Source organism: Prionailurus bengalensis, chromosome D4 (assembly GCF_016509475.1).
Source record: "Prionailurus bengalensis isolate Pbe53 chromosome D4, Fcat_Pben_1.1_paternal_pri, whole genome shotgun sequence".
Classification (NCBI taxonomy): domain Eukaryota; kingdom Metazoa; phylum Chordata; class Mammalia; order Carnivora; family Felidae; genus Prionailurus; species Prionailurus bengalensis.
Genome location: NC_057359.1, coordinates 66,928,159 through 66,945,349, shown reverse-complemented (window position 1 = coordinate 66,945,349; position 17,191 = coordinate 66,928,159). Strand labels below are relative to the sequence as shown.

General features: G+C 36.8%; 1 protein-coding gene across 3 annotated transcripts in view; it reads right to left on the bottom strand.

Annotated features, from left to right (window-relative positions):
* SLC44A1 (solute carrier family 44 member 1) overlaps positions 1–17,191 on the bottom strand; it is a 206,114-nt gene that overhangs the window by 81,335 nt on the left and 107,588 nt on the right. For all 3 annotated transcript variants that reach the window (XR_006295036.1, XM_043566212.1, XM_043566211.1), the window contains exons 5-7: positions 13,650–13,743; positions 5,646–5,815; positions 3,591–3,680 (exon numbers count right to left, since the gene is read on the bottom strand). Coding sequence is in view for 2 of the 3 variants with exons in the window: in XM_043566212.1 (XP_043422147.1) it covers positions 3,591–3,680; positions 5,646–5,815; positions 13,650–13,743 (354 nt within the window). In the remaining variant the exon portion in view is untranslated. The remainder of the gene's footprint in view (positions 1–3,590; positions 3,681–5,645; positions 5,816–13,649; positions 13,744–17,191) is intronic.

Below are 17,191 nucleotides of genomic sequence, written 5' to 3'. Positions count from 1 at the left end.
TTAAGTAACATGCCAAATGTCACATACCAAGTAAGTGGCAGAACTGGAATTCAAATCTACTTTTATTATAAAAAATTCTCCATATATTATAAACTGAATGTTTGTGTCCCCATAAAACTCATATATTGACATCCCAATCCTTAATGTGATCGTTGTTATTTGGAGTTGAGTGTTTGGAGGATGATGAGGTCATGAGAGTGGAGCCCTCATGAATGGGATTAGCGTCCTTATAAAGCAGACCTCAGAGAGCTCCTCCCTGCTTGCACCACGTGAGAACATAGCAAGATGATGGCTGGATACAGAAAGCCAGCCCTCGCCAGATACCGAACCTGCACATGCCTGGATCTGGCCTTCCTAGCCTACAGAACTGTAAGAAGTAAATGTTCCCTGTTGATAAGGCATCCAGTCAATGGTACTTTGTAATAGCAGCCCAAAGTGACTAAGACACCATCACTAGAACTGGATACAAAGGTCACAAGTAGAGGGGCGCCTGGGTGGCTCAGTCGGTTAAGCGTCCGACTTCAGCTTAGGTCACGATCTCGCGGTCCGTGAGTTCGAGCCCCACGTCGGGCTCTGGGCTGATGGCTCAGAGCCTGGAGCCTGCTTCAGATTCTGTGTCTCCCTCTCTCTCTGCCCCTCCCCCGTTCATGCTCTCTCTGTCTCAAAAATAAACGTTAAAAAAAAAAAAACAAAAAACAAAGGTCACAAGTAGAAATGAAAAGAAATATGGCTGGGAGAAGGAAGAACCGGAATAATAGAAAGAAGTAGTCAAGTACAGAACCAGCAGTGAGGAAAACTAAATCAGTGATATGGAAGATACACTGGAAGAACACTTCCTGAATACAAGGAAAATGTTATCAGGATTAAAATGATAATTTAGAAGATGATAGCAAAAGAATGAGCAATGGTCCTAAGAAGAAAACCACTAGAACAGAAACAATAATCAAATACAGAAATAAGAAAACTTACTTCTGTGTTGGAAAATATCTGCCCCCCCAAAAAAGAGATCATAGGCAAACTTAAAGATTCAGAACTAGATAGAAATTTTAAATTATAAGAATAAGTTAAGGGGTGTCTGGGTGGCTTAGTCGGTCAAGCGTCTGATCCTTGATTTCAGCTCAGAAATAAAATTAGACTGGTCTCCAAAAAGTAAAGTACAGACACTGGGAACGTGTTGCACCTCAAGAATTTTACATGCAACAGATTCACTATTCACATGTAAGGCAAAAATAATCTTAGATAATCAAGAGTTAAGGAAATATACGACCCACAATTGCCTCGTGAATAAGTTACTCGAATTCAGATTCTCGTCAAAACAAAGATGAACCAAAATTTAGAACTCAAGAATGAAGTTTTACAAAAATAGTTCTCACTAAAACTAGGACAGAAGAATGTAATAAACTTAAATGTAATTATGAAACATTTCAAGGCAAAGCAGAAATTCTTTAAAAGGGTACAATGTATTAAATAATATTTTAATTTTAAAATAACTTGATTGCAAAAACACAGATTATTTGGTAACAGTTATAAAGTGGGAGACAGGTTGGAAAGAAAGAAGTTTATGTTGAATTTAAACGAGGTGGAGGAAAACTCAACACATACTCCTTCATTTCAGCCTTTAAAAATTACAGAATTAAAAAAAATTTATTTAATGTTTATTTTTGAGAGAAAGTATATGAGCGGGAGAGGGGCAGAGAGAGAGGGAGACACAGAATCCAAAGCAGGCTCCAGGCTCTGAGCTGCCAGCACAGAGCCTGATGCGGGACTCAAACTCACAAACCGTGAGATCATGACCTAAGCCAAGATCAGACACTTAACTGACTGAGCCATCCAGACACCCCTAAAAATTATGGAATTTAAAAATTTTATAGGATAGAATTCTATAGAATGAGCCATTCAAAAATTATAGGATTTTAGATTAAAGAATATTTTCTGAAACTATATAGTTACCAACTGTAGAAGTAAAAAATAAAATATATGTTGGGGTGCCCGGGGCTCAGTTGGTTAAGCGTTCGACTATTGACTTCGGCTCAGTATCTCATGGTTCATGAGTCAAGTCCGACATCAGGCTCTGCTCTGGTAGTGCACAGCCTGCTTGGGATTCTCTCTCCTTCTCTCTTTGCCCTTTGCCACCCCCTTCAAAGTAAATAAATAAACATTAAAAAAAAATTACTAAAAAATACACACACACACACACACACACACACACACACGGCATATATATATATGCCATCCAAAGCAAGGGTGACAATAACCAAAGAAAGCACAATCCATATTGTAAAGATAGGGAAAACAACATAAAAAAGCACAGACTTAAGGAAAACATAAAAGAGATGACATCAGTAAGACCAAACATAGCAGACAGGATCATAAGTGTAATGGGGACAAACTCCCCTAATAAAAAAGTTTCACAATGAGTTAAAGTATTTCATTTTAAAAAGCAGTGAAAAAAAGCATTAAAAAAAAACTATATATATATATATATGTACATGTATATATATATGTATTCTGAATATATATATATATATATATATATCTGAATACATATATATATAAATGTATTCTGAATTTCAAGTTGCTAATAGTGGTCAACAGAAGGGAAGTAGGGTTCCTGAAAAATTTAAAAGCAAAAGTAAATTCTCTTTAAAGAAAAGAGGTGGTATGTGAAAATAAAACTTTTTTCTTTTTTTATATTTCTATTTTCTGCCATAGAAGTAGTTAGATACCATGAGTAGGTGTTACATTTATGATTGGGAGGGGGGAGAAATTATTATTTCAAAAAAGACAATAAACATACAAATCCCATAAGGTTTCATTAGAAATAGTAAAACAGGGGCGCCTGGGTGGCTCAGTTGGTTGGGCATCCGACTTCGGCTCAGGTCATGATCTCGTGGTTCACGGGTTGGAGGCCCGCGTCGGGCTCTGTGCTGACAGCTCAGAGCCTGGACCCTGCTTGGGATTCTGTGTCTCCCTCTCTCTCTGCCCCTCCCCTGCTCATGCTCTGTCTCTCTCTTTCAAAAATAAATAAACATTAAAAATTAAAAAAATAGTAAAACAAAAACATTAAACAAAATAGAAAGCCAATAGAAAAATGAGTAATGAAATTTTACACACATAAAATTATCCTCCCAGAAATATTTTAACCAGAAAGAATTTCAACACCTTAGAATGGTAGATTCAGGCCTTTAAAAAATCCAAGATAAAAGCAAAGGGGTCCCTTCCTCTGCCAGGCAGGGAAACTGAAAGAATCAAGTGAAAATTAAAGAACAAGAAGCAGAACAGAGCCTCAATTGCTTTCTTTTTCCTCTTGGGCTCTTCTCCCCAAACTGACACTGATAGAAAAATGTGAGCCCCCTTTTATTCCAAATATGCCAATGACTCTGCCATTTTATTCCATTTAGTGATCTCACAGTAAATTAACTTCAGTGTAATCCACTCACCAGTCTTTTTATAGTTTATGAATGAATTCACAAGGCTTACAAAAGGAAAATTATTTAAAGTAATCAAAGTGGTTCTGCACTGAGGGACTGTTAAGAGCAAACTTCACTCTCAATTCTAATTACTAAAAAACAAAGGAAGAAGCAGCTTACCAAGTGAACCCAGTATGACCAAAATTGTTAAGATCCACACAAGTACTCTTGATATATACCTGATTATCACCATCAAAATCATGGAGAGAACTGCAGGGAAGATAGAGAACATATAGAATATTATTTTAAAACACTGGAAAACACAAAGAGAAACTCTTTCAATTGTTTTCTCCTAGGAATATAATACGCTGCTATTGACCAGTTCAAGACCCCAGTTTAGGGAAGAAGGGTAACTAGCTACTTTTGCATTTCTGGTACTCGAGCCTACGTGCACCACTTGAATTGTGTCACTTGGAAACTACAGGCACCTAACTGTGGGTTTATAAATGACAGAAAAGAAAACATGCAAATGCACATGGTGACTCAAAACAGCACAGAACTGTTGTGGATTCACCACGGGAAGACATTGGAACTCACATGCAAACATACATGCTAACACACAAAGTGTAGAGAATGATGTGTCATGTTGGTGATGAGAAAAATTACCACACATAGACAGAGATCAGTTAAACTAGCTACACTTCCATGTGTAATCCTCACATTTCAAGACCAACTTCTCTAACAGTTGGTCAATGAGCTAGACAGTATTTTATCTTTTTCTGGTCATTTCTCTTCTAAAACTCCAAGAGATGCTCTGATCCTACAGAATAATATTCTGAAGCCTATGGAGGCCCAAATTCCTCTGACCTTAATTTTCAACTGGTGTCAGGGGTCCTGATTGGTTGAGAGACTCTTCAAAGAAAAGCAAAGCTTAGTTTGAGTTATTTAGCCAAATGCCTCTACCCATCCCAAGCTAAATTCCAACATGCTAAAATCTGGAGTGAAAATCTTAAAAAAGAAACTGGGAAGATTTGACCTTTGCATGGGGAAATTCATTTCTGAAATCATAATTTGTTCATCTTTAATCATCTAAAGGCCCATTTCACAAATAAATTCTTAAAGATCTTAAGCCTCAAGAGAACCATTCTAATAAAAACTGGAATCCCAATGACTTAACATTATTATCACCAGTTTTAAGGTGTTCCCCACCCCCCCCGCCTTGGTCAAAGTATTCAACTATTTCAGAAACCAAATAATTTTTTCATAAAGCCAGACTAGTAGTCAAGATTTTTCGGGCCATTTGCAAAGCCAAATAAATGGTTGGGATCTGTGACTGGGTAACATTATTAAGGTACTCACTTTTGCAATAAATGTACAGGAACCAAAAACAGATGGGAGCGTTTCAAATATCACAGAAATAGCTTTTCATATGGACAGCATTATTTCAATTGAGTCAAGTACTACCTAAGCAAAAAGAAAATACTCTCTAATGACAAGACGGAAATACAGCTAGTCTTCTCAAAGACTATAATTGTTGTTAACAGGTATAAGGTATAACTCATTTCACATATATAATGAGATAGTTGCTTGGTTCCTACCACAGTTTACTCCTCCCAACTAGAAAGATCTATAGATTCTGATATGGCTACATATAGTTCTAGGATAATGTAGGGAGTTGAAATAACATTTACCTAATTATATTATCTATTGACAAGAAAACTCAATGGCTAACAAGTGGAGATTTCCTAATTTTTCCAGCAATACAGTGACATCATGAACTGTAGCAATGAAAAAAAAACATATTTCAAAAGTAATCTATCAGAAATCTATGTTCTTTGATGGAAATGTGTAAGAGAATATGTGGCCTCCTTTCATAAGCCTTTGGAATCATAACTGAAAACAAAGGGGTGTTGATTCATTAAGAGAAGCCTCCTCCTATCATATTAAAGGTTATTAGAGACAGTAACCAAAGTCTGGGAAAACACCAGTTTTCTCCAATGATAGAAAAAGAAAGGAAATTAGTTTCAGATATATAAATATATATATATATATATATATATATATATATATAAATATGTATATATTTATAACTATATATAATCTGAAACAGTTATTTTGGCTATGGGAAGTTAAACATTTTACAGGTATCCCCACTGTATTCATATTTTGGTTAAAAGACAGAACAGTCTTCTACTGCAGTACTATGCAATAGCTAATAATGAGAAAAACAATTACCTAGTGATAACAAGCAAAGTCCCAATATAATTTCTTTGCTGGTCATTACTCCACTAATCAGCCTGTGTAAGACACTATTGTCACTGACAAAGGTGATCAGGGCCTCTGCAAACTTGGCATAGCAGGAAATGTTCACAGGAGCACAGCGATGGAAGAATGGAATAGGTGCACTGGTGACACAAGAAAAAAAAAATCAGAAAAAAAATTACTCCTACTTAATATAAATGCCACATCAAACACACAAATGAAAGGTGATTATGACTGCAATACACTCCACCCTCCACACATCATATGGGCGCTAAGAGCCGTGAGCTTAATGCTATGAAGATGACTGTCATGGGCAGGGATGAGAATCTTGCCACAGGCCTTATCAAAGAGGGTGGAGTGCATGTTCCAAAGAAGACATTACCCTCCCCTTCTGAAAAGAAACACACACACATATACACACACATACGCACATACAGAACTACCAAAAGCAAAACCAAACACTTAAACTCCTCAGCCTGCACATCTATCAGTCAAGGGGCAGATGACAAAACTTAAGGAACATATATTTCATTGAGCTGAAAATGAATTTTTGCCATAAGCTATTTAAAAATAGAAAACACACATGCTTTTGCTTGAAATGTGCCACCATTAATAGAATGTTTCCTCTATCAGAACAGCATACAGAACCTTGCATTAAAAAAGGTGTTCGGGGCACAAGCTTAATAATCCTCATATAAATTAATCATGCCAAGACATCAACATACAGCATAATGTGCAGCTAATTAAAACAATAACCATGGATACTAATGTATGGAAACACGAGGTTAATCGTACAAGGGGAAAAAAACAAAAATTTGTATCTAAAGTGATGGTTGTATCTCTGTACAAAAGATATATACATAAAAATGAGAACAGAAAAAATATAAATAAATGAAAAATCTCTGATTCGTTAAGGTCATGGGATTCTGAGCTGTTTTCTTTCTATATATAATTTTTATTATAAGATTATTTGTGTCCAAAAAAAAAAAGAGGTAATCCGTTATTATCAGGTTTACACTGACCACAACTGTTTTTGTGAAGGAACATAGTTATGTGTGAACAATGACATAAGTAAGTCTGGTTTGTTATAACATATTCTACTTTAGCCTTGGAAAGTATGGTATACATCTGATCAATGAGAGATTCTAAAAAAGCTCTATGAACACGCCCTCAGTTGTGATTTGAATGAATTCTAAGAGAGTCCATATGCCTGTCCATACACAAATACACACTTCTGTGTGCACTAAAATTTAGCTATCACTAACATAAATCTCATATTTTCAGAATTATTTGTGGAACTATCAGTCATAGCTCTAATATAACACCGTTGGCTGGAATGATATAAGTATGCTCTCATTTTTGGTTGGCACTGTATTTTGTATCAAATTAGTGGAGAAGAGTCTATGATTGGGCACCAAATTCCAAAGTTTCTGATCTCAGCAAGCAATTTTGTATGACCTGAAGCAAGACACTATCTTTGTTTTTCCTTCCTCAAAAAACAACAAAAATATTTTTCAAATAAAAAAAACGTGTACTATGTATTGATTTTCCTTAAATGCTGGTAAATGAGCATCACTGGGAGTAAGAATAGGCAACATCTTCCATGCTGTTGAACTTCATGGAACAATAAAATAATTATAAAGGTCTAGTCTTACCTTAGTTATGCTTCAGCAAAATGTATCCCCCAAAAATGATGTGACACTATGATAGAAATGTTCACTTAAAAAAGAAGTGACTCTTGTGACTTGTGGGTGTATTTGTGTATACCTCTAAAATGGTGTTGGTGAAAGTTAATGTCCAAGATTCAATATTTTGTCAGAAATTGCAGAAAGAGCATTCTTAGTAGGGCTTAAATTACAGGCATGCAAGTCATTGTTTTTGACCAAATTTGTTTCGCTAATGATATAAAAAGCTATTAAATTACAGAATACCTTTAAGTGAAATGGATTTCGTCAGAAATATTACAGGAAAGAATCAAAAGAATTAACCGTAAGTTCATAGTCAATGGAGGCTAATGTGGGACACATTAGCTTCATTGTGACCTATGACTGTTTTTCTTCCTGATGCTATCTAGATAATGTCCCTGACACTTTAATATCCCTGTCTGAGGACTTCTAACCATATTTTTAACTGAAGCCTCGTTCTCTATCCTTTGAAACCAAAGTCCTCTCTGTTCCATGGTTACCTATATCTTCATCTGCTTTACTTATTACCCTATGATTTCTGATATAGCCTCTGTTTAACTCACTTGCCTCCAACCTTGAACATAAAATGTATCTCCCTTAGGGATACTGATGTCATTTTCTCATTTTCAACATCCACCAATTTTCTTGGCCCTGCTGTTTCTTTTTTCCTGTCATATAACCACAAGTGTACCTTACCCTCTGTCCAAAAGCAGCTCCACCTGTATCTCCCATATACTAACAGGATTTTAATATAGTTTTATACTCAAAGAGACATACACGACATTTCTAAAAGAGAGCAGAGCCTGTTATAACAAAAAGAAAACTGGCCTTGACTTCAAAAGCCCTGGGTGATCCTCCTAACATTACATAGCTTCAGGTCACTCCATCTCTCTCTCAGTTTCTCCATCCGTTAGCTGAAAGGGTAGGAGTAAGACCTCTCTGAGTCTTTGATGATGATGATGATGATGATAACTGTGATAGATCCCAGCCATAAGTCAGTAATTCTAAATTAATAGGAGCAGATGCCCAGTAGTGTTTGTGTTTTCTGCTTTTCAGACTTATAATGAGGATCAATGGTTTGAAAAGGGAAGGATTATACTCTTAAAATTCGAATCTTTCATTCCTATTTAAGAGGAAATGCTGAGCAATATTTGCACTCTTACCCTCTCAAGTCATTTTTATACTATCCATAAACACTTGGCTAATTGGAAAGAGTGCTTTTACAAGTCTCCTTCAAACGATTGAAGGAAAGTAACAACGGGTCCCTTACCTTATAATTTAATCTATGTTGGTTTAAAGAAAAACCTGACAGCTCTACATTTGAAGGTATAAAACTAGTACAGGCAGATGACATTGTCTGGCTGATGGTCAAAATGGTCAAGTGGTAAGGAATATCAGAAATAGAAGACAAATAAAAGAGAAGGCAATGTTTGGTTACAATTAAAAAATCAAAGTTAAATACTTAGTCAAAAAATTTTTTTTAATGTTGACTTATTTTTGAGAAAGATAGAGACCGAGTGCAAGCGAGGGAGGGGCAGAGAGAGAGGGAGACACAGAATCCGAAGGGGGCTCCAGGCTCCGAGCTGTCAGCACAGAGCCTGATGCGGGGCTTGAACTCAGGAACGGTGAGATCATGACCTGAGCTGAAGTCGGACGCTCAACCGACTGAGCCACCCAGGCGCCCCTAAATATTTAGTTTCAAAGAAAAAGCACTACACTCCCTTGTCTTCATTTTCTCTACTGTTTCCCAAACAAAAACAACTTAATCAGCCATGAGTTTTTAATACTCAGATGATTTTCTTGTTAAAAAATCTAAGTAATCATGGCATTGAAATGGTTTGTCTTATATTTTACCATTTAAATCCTATGTGATACAATGAATTTGAGTTAGCTGATTTCATATACCTCTCAGAAAGTAATACTTCTATGAGATCTTTTCTACTTTAGTATCTAACCTAAATGACACACCCTGTGCTTCTTAATTAAGAGGACAGCATAAAGAATTCTATTTATAGTAAGTTCCTCTACCTCTTGAAGCCCACAGAATATTGAATCTTTAAGAAGTCAATGTAGTCCTGTTAGGAACTAATGCTGTTTCACATTATTGAAACATCAGTCAACAAGAACAAAATGAATTTATAATGAGTCTTTTAAAGATTTTTAAAAATTAGCCACTCAGAGGAAAATTGTATCTTACCTTGGCAAACATACTGTCCATTTGCCTTAAGTCCAGACTATCATAGCTAATGAGCTCCCTCAAAATATGATGACAAACAATGTATTATCTCTTGTCCATAGGCCTTCAGAAGTGAAGACAGGAGTTTGCATCTCCATTATCTTAAAATTTCAGGTTATAAATAAGCAATTACACATGATTTCTAAGGAAAAGTTTTATTTAAGAAAGAATAACAATAAAGGATTCTGGCAATAGCTCTATAGCACAGAAAACACAGCAAATAAATAAAGACTATAATGGCAATACTCATTGGTTTTTCATACATTTCATTTTATTTATTTTCTCACTTTCATTCTTGTACTCTTTTTTAAAAATTTTTTTTATTTTTTTTAAGTAGGCTCCATGCCCAATGTGGGGCTTGAACTCATAACCCTGAGATCAAGAATCGCATGCTCTACTGACTGAGCCAGCCAGGCTCCCCCACCTTTTTTTTTTTTTTTTTTTTTTTAACCAACTGGTGTAGGACTTTGTCTTGGGGAAGACGGCAGAGTAGGAGGGCCCTAAGCTCACCTTATACTATGGATACAACTAGAAAACGCTCACATCAGGGTAAAACTAACTGCGGTATAGACTTCACAAGATCTTAGATTAAAATTATGATTCCCAACGATTAGTTTTGTGGCTTTGCACAACTTATTTAACTGATCTTCTACTTCCTCATCTATAAATTAGGAACAATATCCTTATAGGCTTTTGTAAGGACTAAAGAAGACAATATATATGAGAAACCTAATATGGTGGCTATAGCACACAGCAGATGATTTATAAATGTTAATTAATGTTGAATTCTTCATTTTAAAATATGTACAGATAACACTTTTTTTCTTGGCTATTGGTTTCTCATTTCCACATCATGCTATTAATTCTCCAACACCTAATATCCTTACTGGCATCCAGAAGTATCCAATAAATGGTGAATAAACTGAATTTATGTAATCTGTTTCTACCACTGCAATTTTCTCTAGCTATACCTAAACCTTTAAGCATTTTAAGCATAAGGGCTAGCTTGTCTCCCTACTGCTACCATGCTTGGCATGTCATCAACAGAGAGTTATGAACTTGGATAAAATATGGCCCTTTCCAGGCATTTGCTTTTAAAATTCGAAAGCTCATTAGGAATAGTAACCATTTGGCAATTATGTGGTGTGAGTGTTTTATTGCAAATTAGTTTACAATGGCTTTGATCTAAGAAACAGGCATTGCTTTCAGTTGCAGAGGGTCCCTGGGGACCCAGGAAGGTTAGGGGCAAAAGGGGAGGCTCTAGAGGTTGACAGAAATACTTACTCCTTAAGCCAGATGTCAAGCACAATAATGGATGCTTAAAGGGGCACCTGGGTGGCTCAGTCGTTAGCGTCTGACTTCGGCTCAGGTCATGATTTCGTGGTTTGTGGGTTCCAGCCCTGAGTTGGGCCCTGTGCTGAGTTCAGAGCCTGGAGCCTGCTTCGGATTCTGTGTCTCCCTCTCTCTCTGCCCCTTCTATGCTCATGCTCATGCTCTGTCTCTCAATAATAAATAAACGCTAATTTTAAAAAAAAATTTTTTTTTTCAACGTTTATTTATTTTTGGGACAGAGAGAGACAGAGCATGAATGGGGGAGGGGCAGAGAGAGAGGGAGACACAGAATCTGAAACAGGCTCCAGGCTCCGAGCCATCAGCCCAGAGCCTGACGCGGGGCTCGAACTCACGAACCGCGAGATCGTGACCTGGCTGAAGTCGGACGCTTAACCGACTGCGCCACCCAGGCGCCCCTAATTTTTTTTTTTAAATAATGGATGCTTAAAACATATTGCCTATTTAATTCTTACAACAATTCCATGACAGAGGTATTAACATTCCCATTTTACATAAGAGAAAACTTGGTTCACAGAGAGGTTAAGAGACTTGCTTGAGCTGGCAAAGAGAAACTGGTGACACAGAATTCACCCCCAGGCCTATCTGGACTTAAGGTTTAGCTCTTTCTGTCCCACTAGGGCACTCCTCAGAAGACCACAAAATAGATAGGAACCATGCTGAGGGCCACTTGCCTCAGCACAGGTTTGCCTAGTGCTAGTCTTTTAGTGTATACAAAAAAGTCACCAAAACAGTCCCTATTTTTTTTTTTTTTAAAGACAGAGTTTCTTAAGGACAGAGACTAGATCTTACTTATCTTTGTAGATTTGGTATCTAATACTAAGTGTGGAACATGGTATTGCCCCAAGTTTTTTATTAGAACAAATTCTTTGGTTTTTGATCCTTATACTTTGCTTGTCATATGCTAAATGATGATATTTACAAGGTCCTAATCTGACTTCCTTCTATCAACTGTTACTTCGCTTTTACTTTCCAACAGGCTGAGTTCAAATTAAAGTGGTAAGATACTTTTAGACTGTAAGGTACTAAGATTAGTGAAACATGGGGATATATAAATAAGTATAAACAGTATGCAGTCAGGTTTCTGATGGCATAGGGTCATCATTGCTTCCTGGATTACTGAGACATTAGTAGATGACCTTGTAAGAAGCCCAGTGTGTCCATGTCTAAAACCCAAGTCCCTAATGCTATGTTTCATCTTCAAAGTGCATGTCCTTAGGACACCTTATGTGAGATACATGAGTTATATACAACCAAGAACGGAACACCTGAGATAGATACCCAGGAACAGGCAGTCCTCAACATGGTAGAGTCAGAGGTCATTGGTGCAGGAGGATTTACCTGACCCCACCCATATTACACAGGGACATCCTCACATCAAGGCTTTCAGGTAATCCTTTCATAACATGTTTACGCCTTAAAATGTGACTCTACACTCAAAGTATGCATTTAAAACAGGCTTTTAGCAGTTGAGTCGATAAGAGGACAGAGCCTTTCTTGTTTTTACATTGATAAATTTTCTCCAGTGACTCTATCCAAACGACCTCCTTTTCTTTACTGTCACAGCCTCCCTAATAGTCTCAATGTTCATGAATGGAGTCTCTTTACCAATTGGTCTAAGCCCATAATTTATAGGCCCTACTTACTATCTTTTTAAAACAGTTCCTTTATTTTTATTTCCATAGGCTTTACATTTTAATTTCAATAGCAACGTGACAAGACTAAAAGAGCTGGAAATCAACTAAAGTGATATTATTCCGTTGTCTACTTTTTCAACAGAAAATTTCAAATTTCACTCAAGTTAATAAAGCACAAGTTACACCCATAAGCAAGCCAAAGGAAAGCAGACATAAGATGGGTCTCAAAATGTTAACCTGTAGCTTGCTGTCATATACTAAGATATAATAAAAATGGTCTCAATTCAGTATTCCTAGTGAAGTTGACGCATGTCATACATGGTTAGTGATACACACTTAAGGTTCTGAAGATCAGACATGTTCCAAATCCTACGCCCCTAATTCTGAGGATATATTGTACAATGCTTGCAAATTTGTTTCCTTGTTAAAAAAAAAATCTGTAATTTTAAAGCTGGCTTTATTTATAACTACTGTGAGATCCTTCCAAATAAAGAATATTTCTTGTCTCTTCTGTGCATCCATGATATGCAGTAGGTACTTAATAATAAATATTTGTTGAATAAGACCTTGGATAAGATATGGCAACAGCGTGTTATTATAGAGAATGTACCTAAAAGATGTAGCCTGAAATAAAGGATGGAGAATAATCTGGCATATTTTTTAAATTTACAAAGTAAATTAAAAAATAATCCCACTAAGTATTACTGGAATCAACTTCAGAGAATCTTTGGAGACTGAGACTTGGCTTCTAATTTCACTGCAGATTTTGTAATGATTCAGCAGTTCTCCACACTTAAAAAGTATGGCATTAAAAAAAAAAAAGTGAGCCCCCCCAAAGAAATTTAAGATATCTGAGAATGAGAAAAGTTGTTTGTCTCTGTGTGTGTTTTAAGATATGAAACACATGTTGTCATTTCTACTACTACTTTTTAAGTCTTGTTGTAAAAATAAGTACTGGTCATAAGCAACAGGTATCATCAAGTGACTTTCCTCTCAGAATAATATATACAGTTTAAAATCTACCTACAAAAACAAAAGTCACAAGTTAACAAAATACAATAAAAGTTACCTCGCTGGAACTGGTAGTTTGGGGCAAAGAACAGAAGCTTTTGAAGATGTAGTATATTCAGAAGGCTTTAGGTTGTAGCTACACAGTGCTGAGCCTGTTGAAAGAAAAGCTGTATGTTAGCTGGCAGAACAGAGCCTAAATAAATTCTCCCATGGATTCACTGTAATTTCATTTTGTATGTTAATATCAACTCAACATATACAACTTTTAAACACTAGAATTAATAAGAATCTGACTTGGTCTTTAGCATCAGTCCTCAATCATTTAAAACTAATTTCTCTCTGGCAATTTATGTACAAAGTTTAATAATACTCAGGGTAATAATAACAGTAAGTACTAGAACTACCTTTCTTGAGTGTCTGCCATAGATGTGGCTATATATATATATATATATATATATATATATATATATATATATATAATTTTTTTTTTTCCTTAAAGAGTCAACTTTTAATTATAACTAACCAAACCATGTCCAGGGACATCTCCAAACAACCAAACAACAGAAACATGACAAAATTCTCCTGTTGAAGAAGCCAAGTATCTTGGCCCACCCCAGCATTTCTGAGGGTCAGGCCAAGAGCAGCCCATTTCCAGGGCTGGTTCTATACCCATGCAAGTTTATCATCCCCGCAGAAGGATTGGAGATGGACCCCTCTTTCCAACACACTGGGGACTCAGAAAGTCGCTAGGTGGAGGGGCTCTCCTCTCGCCCCATACATATGTTAATTATGTGTTTATTTTAACTTGATTAAGCAGGGGCTATTACACCTCCTTTACAGAGGACGAAATAGAGGCTAAAAGATAAGATATATAACTTGCCCAAGATGACCCAGCTACTAGGAAGGAGAGCTGGAATTGAACCCTAGGTGTCTCTGACTACAAACCCTGCCTCAACTACACGACGTCCCTTTTTCCTATGCTTCCCATTACTAAGTAAGTAATACTAAGTAAGTATTCCCATTACTAAACATATGGCACATATGTTTTCAGACAATACGTTACTTTTTCCTTATTTTAAAGGCAGTAAATAGTAACTGTAAATAAACTGAACAAATTGATCAAAGAATTCTCAGCTTTCAGAGAGTTTAAAACAAGCTCAAATTCAATCCTAGGTTGGTTATGCAAACAGCCATCTATTTCTTGGTCTGTGTGGCTAATACAAATCTAAATAATATGTAAAAGTCGGATGCAGTCCAGCCAATCCTTGATAAGTATTATTTTACTGACCTGCTGATTTTGTAATACAGCACCGAGAATACTGTCAGGTTCATTGTAACGATAAATACCATTAACTGAGAAGACCTAGGCTCTAGTCCTAATCTTGCTAAGGACCTACTGCACTCTATCATGTAAACTGTTTATATTTTATTAATTGCAGTTCCTACCAGATTACTAATTTGGCCAAATATTTTATTATTAAATATAAATAGAATAGCTTTGTGTTTATATTATAGCAACAATGAAGTTTCACATGGTACCACCCTGGAAAAAGTTTAAAATAAAATGTGAGGTGAAAATGGCAGGTTTTAACATTGAACTAATTATAGAAATATCATGTGAGGATGTAAGAAAGAGCTAGAAGAGACTACAGAAAAAAGATTTGCTGGGATAACAAACAAACTTGAGAGTGGTTTTATTTCATTTATACCTTATCCTGTGAACCAAAAGAATTTTTAAAAAGCCACAAACCTGCATTTAATTCAGTAATGCTGCCCCCAAACCAGCAATAAACCTGCCAGGTATTTAAATATGTCAGCTGTAGGGGCGCCTGGATGGCTCAATCGGTTAAGATCTGACTCAGGTCATGATCTCCCGATTTGTGAGTTCGAACCCCGTGTTGGGCTCCCTGCTGACAGCTAGGAGCCTGAAGTCTACTTCAGATCCTGTGTCTCCCTCTTTCTCTGCCCTTCCCTCACTCACACTCTGTCTCTCTCTCTCTCGAAAACAAACAAACATTAAAAAAAAAAGTTAAAAAAATATGTGGGCTATATATATCATACGTCATAAAACCATGTAGCATCTATTTTATATAAAGATAATTCAAGTAATTGGACAATGTAAATTCTTTTTATTTTTTTTTTTAATTTTTTTTCTTCAACGTTTTTTATTTATTTTTGGAACAGAGAGAGACAGAGCATGAACGGGGGAGGGGCAGAGAGAGAGGGAGACACAGAATCGGAAGCAGGCTCCAGGCTCTGAGCCATCAGCCCAGAGCCCGACGCGGGGCTCGAACTCACGGACCGCAAGATCGTGACCTGGCTGAAGTCCGACGCTTAACCAACTGCGCCACCCAGGCACCCCTGTAAGATCTTTTTAAAGAGACACTTGAAAGTTACATGGCACTTAAGTTTCTTCAGCTTCTTAAGACAGACTCACTAGGAAATTAAGTTTCTGAAACTGTTTTTGAACATTCTTTACCATTTTAATGACTTATTGTTGTTAAGTTAAGCATGAATGCTAAATATCTAACTCTTCTAAAATTAGTCTTTCATTCCCTGCTCATGGATTGGAAGAATAAATATTGTCAAAATGTCAATACTACCCAAAGCTATCTACACATTCAATGCAATCCCAATCAAAATTGCACCAGCATTCTTCTCGAAACTAGAACAAGCAATCCTAAAATTCATATGGAACCACAAAAGGCCCCGAATAACCAAAGTAATTTTGAAGAAGAAGACCAAAGCAGGAGGCATCACAATCCCAGACTTTAGCCTCTACTACAAAGCTGTCATCATCAAGAGAGCATGGTATTGGCACAAAAACAGACACATAGACCAATGGAATAGAATAGAAACCCCAGAACTAGACCCACAAACGTATGGCCAACTCATCTTTGACAAAGCAGGAAAGAACATCCAATGGAAAAAAGACAGTCTCTTTAACAAATGGTGCTGGGAGAACTGGACAGCAACATGCAGAAGGTTGAAACTAGACCACTTTCTCACACCATTCACAAAAATAAACTCAAAATGGATAAAGGACCTGAATGTGAGACAGGAAACCATCAAAACCTTAGAGGAGAAAGCAGGAAAAGACCTCTCTGACCTCAGCCATAGCAATCTCTTACTTGACACATCCCCAAAGGCAAGGGAATTAAAAGCAAAAGTGAATTACTGGGACCTTATGAAGATAAAAAGCTTCTGCACAGCAAAGGAAACAACCAACAAAACTAAAAGGCAACCAATGGAATGGGAAAAGATATTCGCAAATGACATATCGGACAAAGGGCTAGTATCCAAAATCTATAAAGAGCTCACCAAACCCCACACCCGAAAAACAAATAACCCAGTGAAGAAATGGGCAGAAAACATGAATAGACACTTCTCTAAAGAAGACATCCGGATGGCCAAGAGGCACATGAAAAGATGTTCAGCGTCGCTCCTTATCAGGGAAATACAAATCAAAACCACACTCAGGTATCACCTCACGCCAGTCAGAGTGGCCAAAATGAACAAATCAGGAGACTATAGATGCTGGAGAGGATGTGGAGAAATGGGAACCCTCTTGCACTGTTGGTGGGAATGCAAACTGGTGCA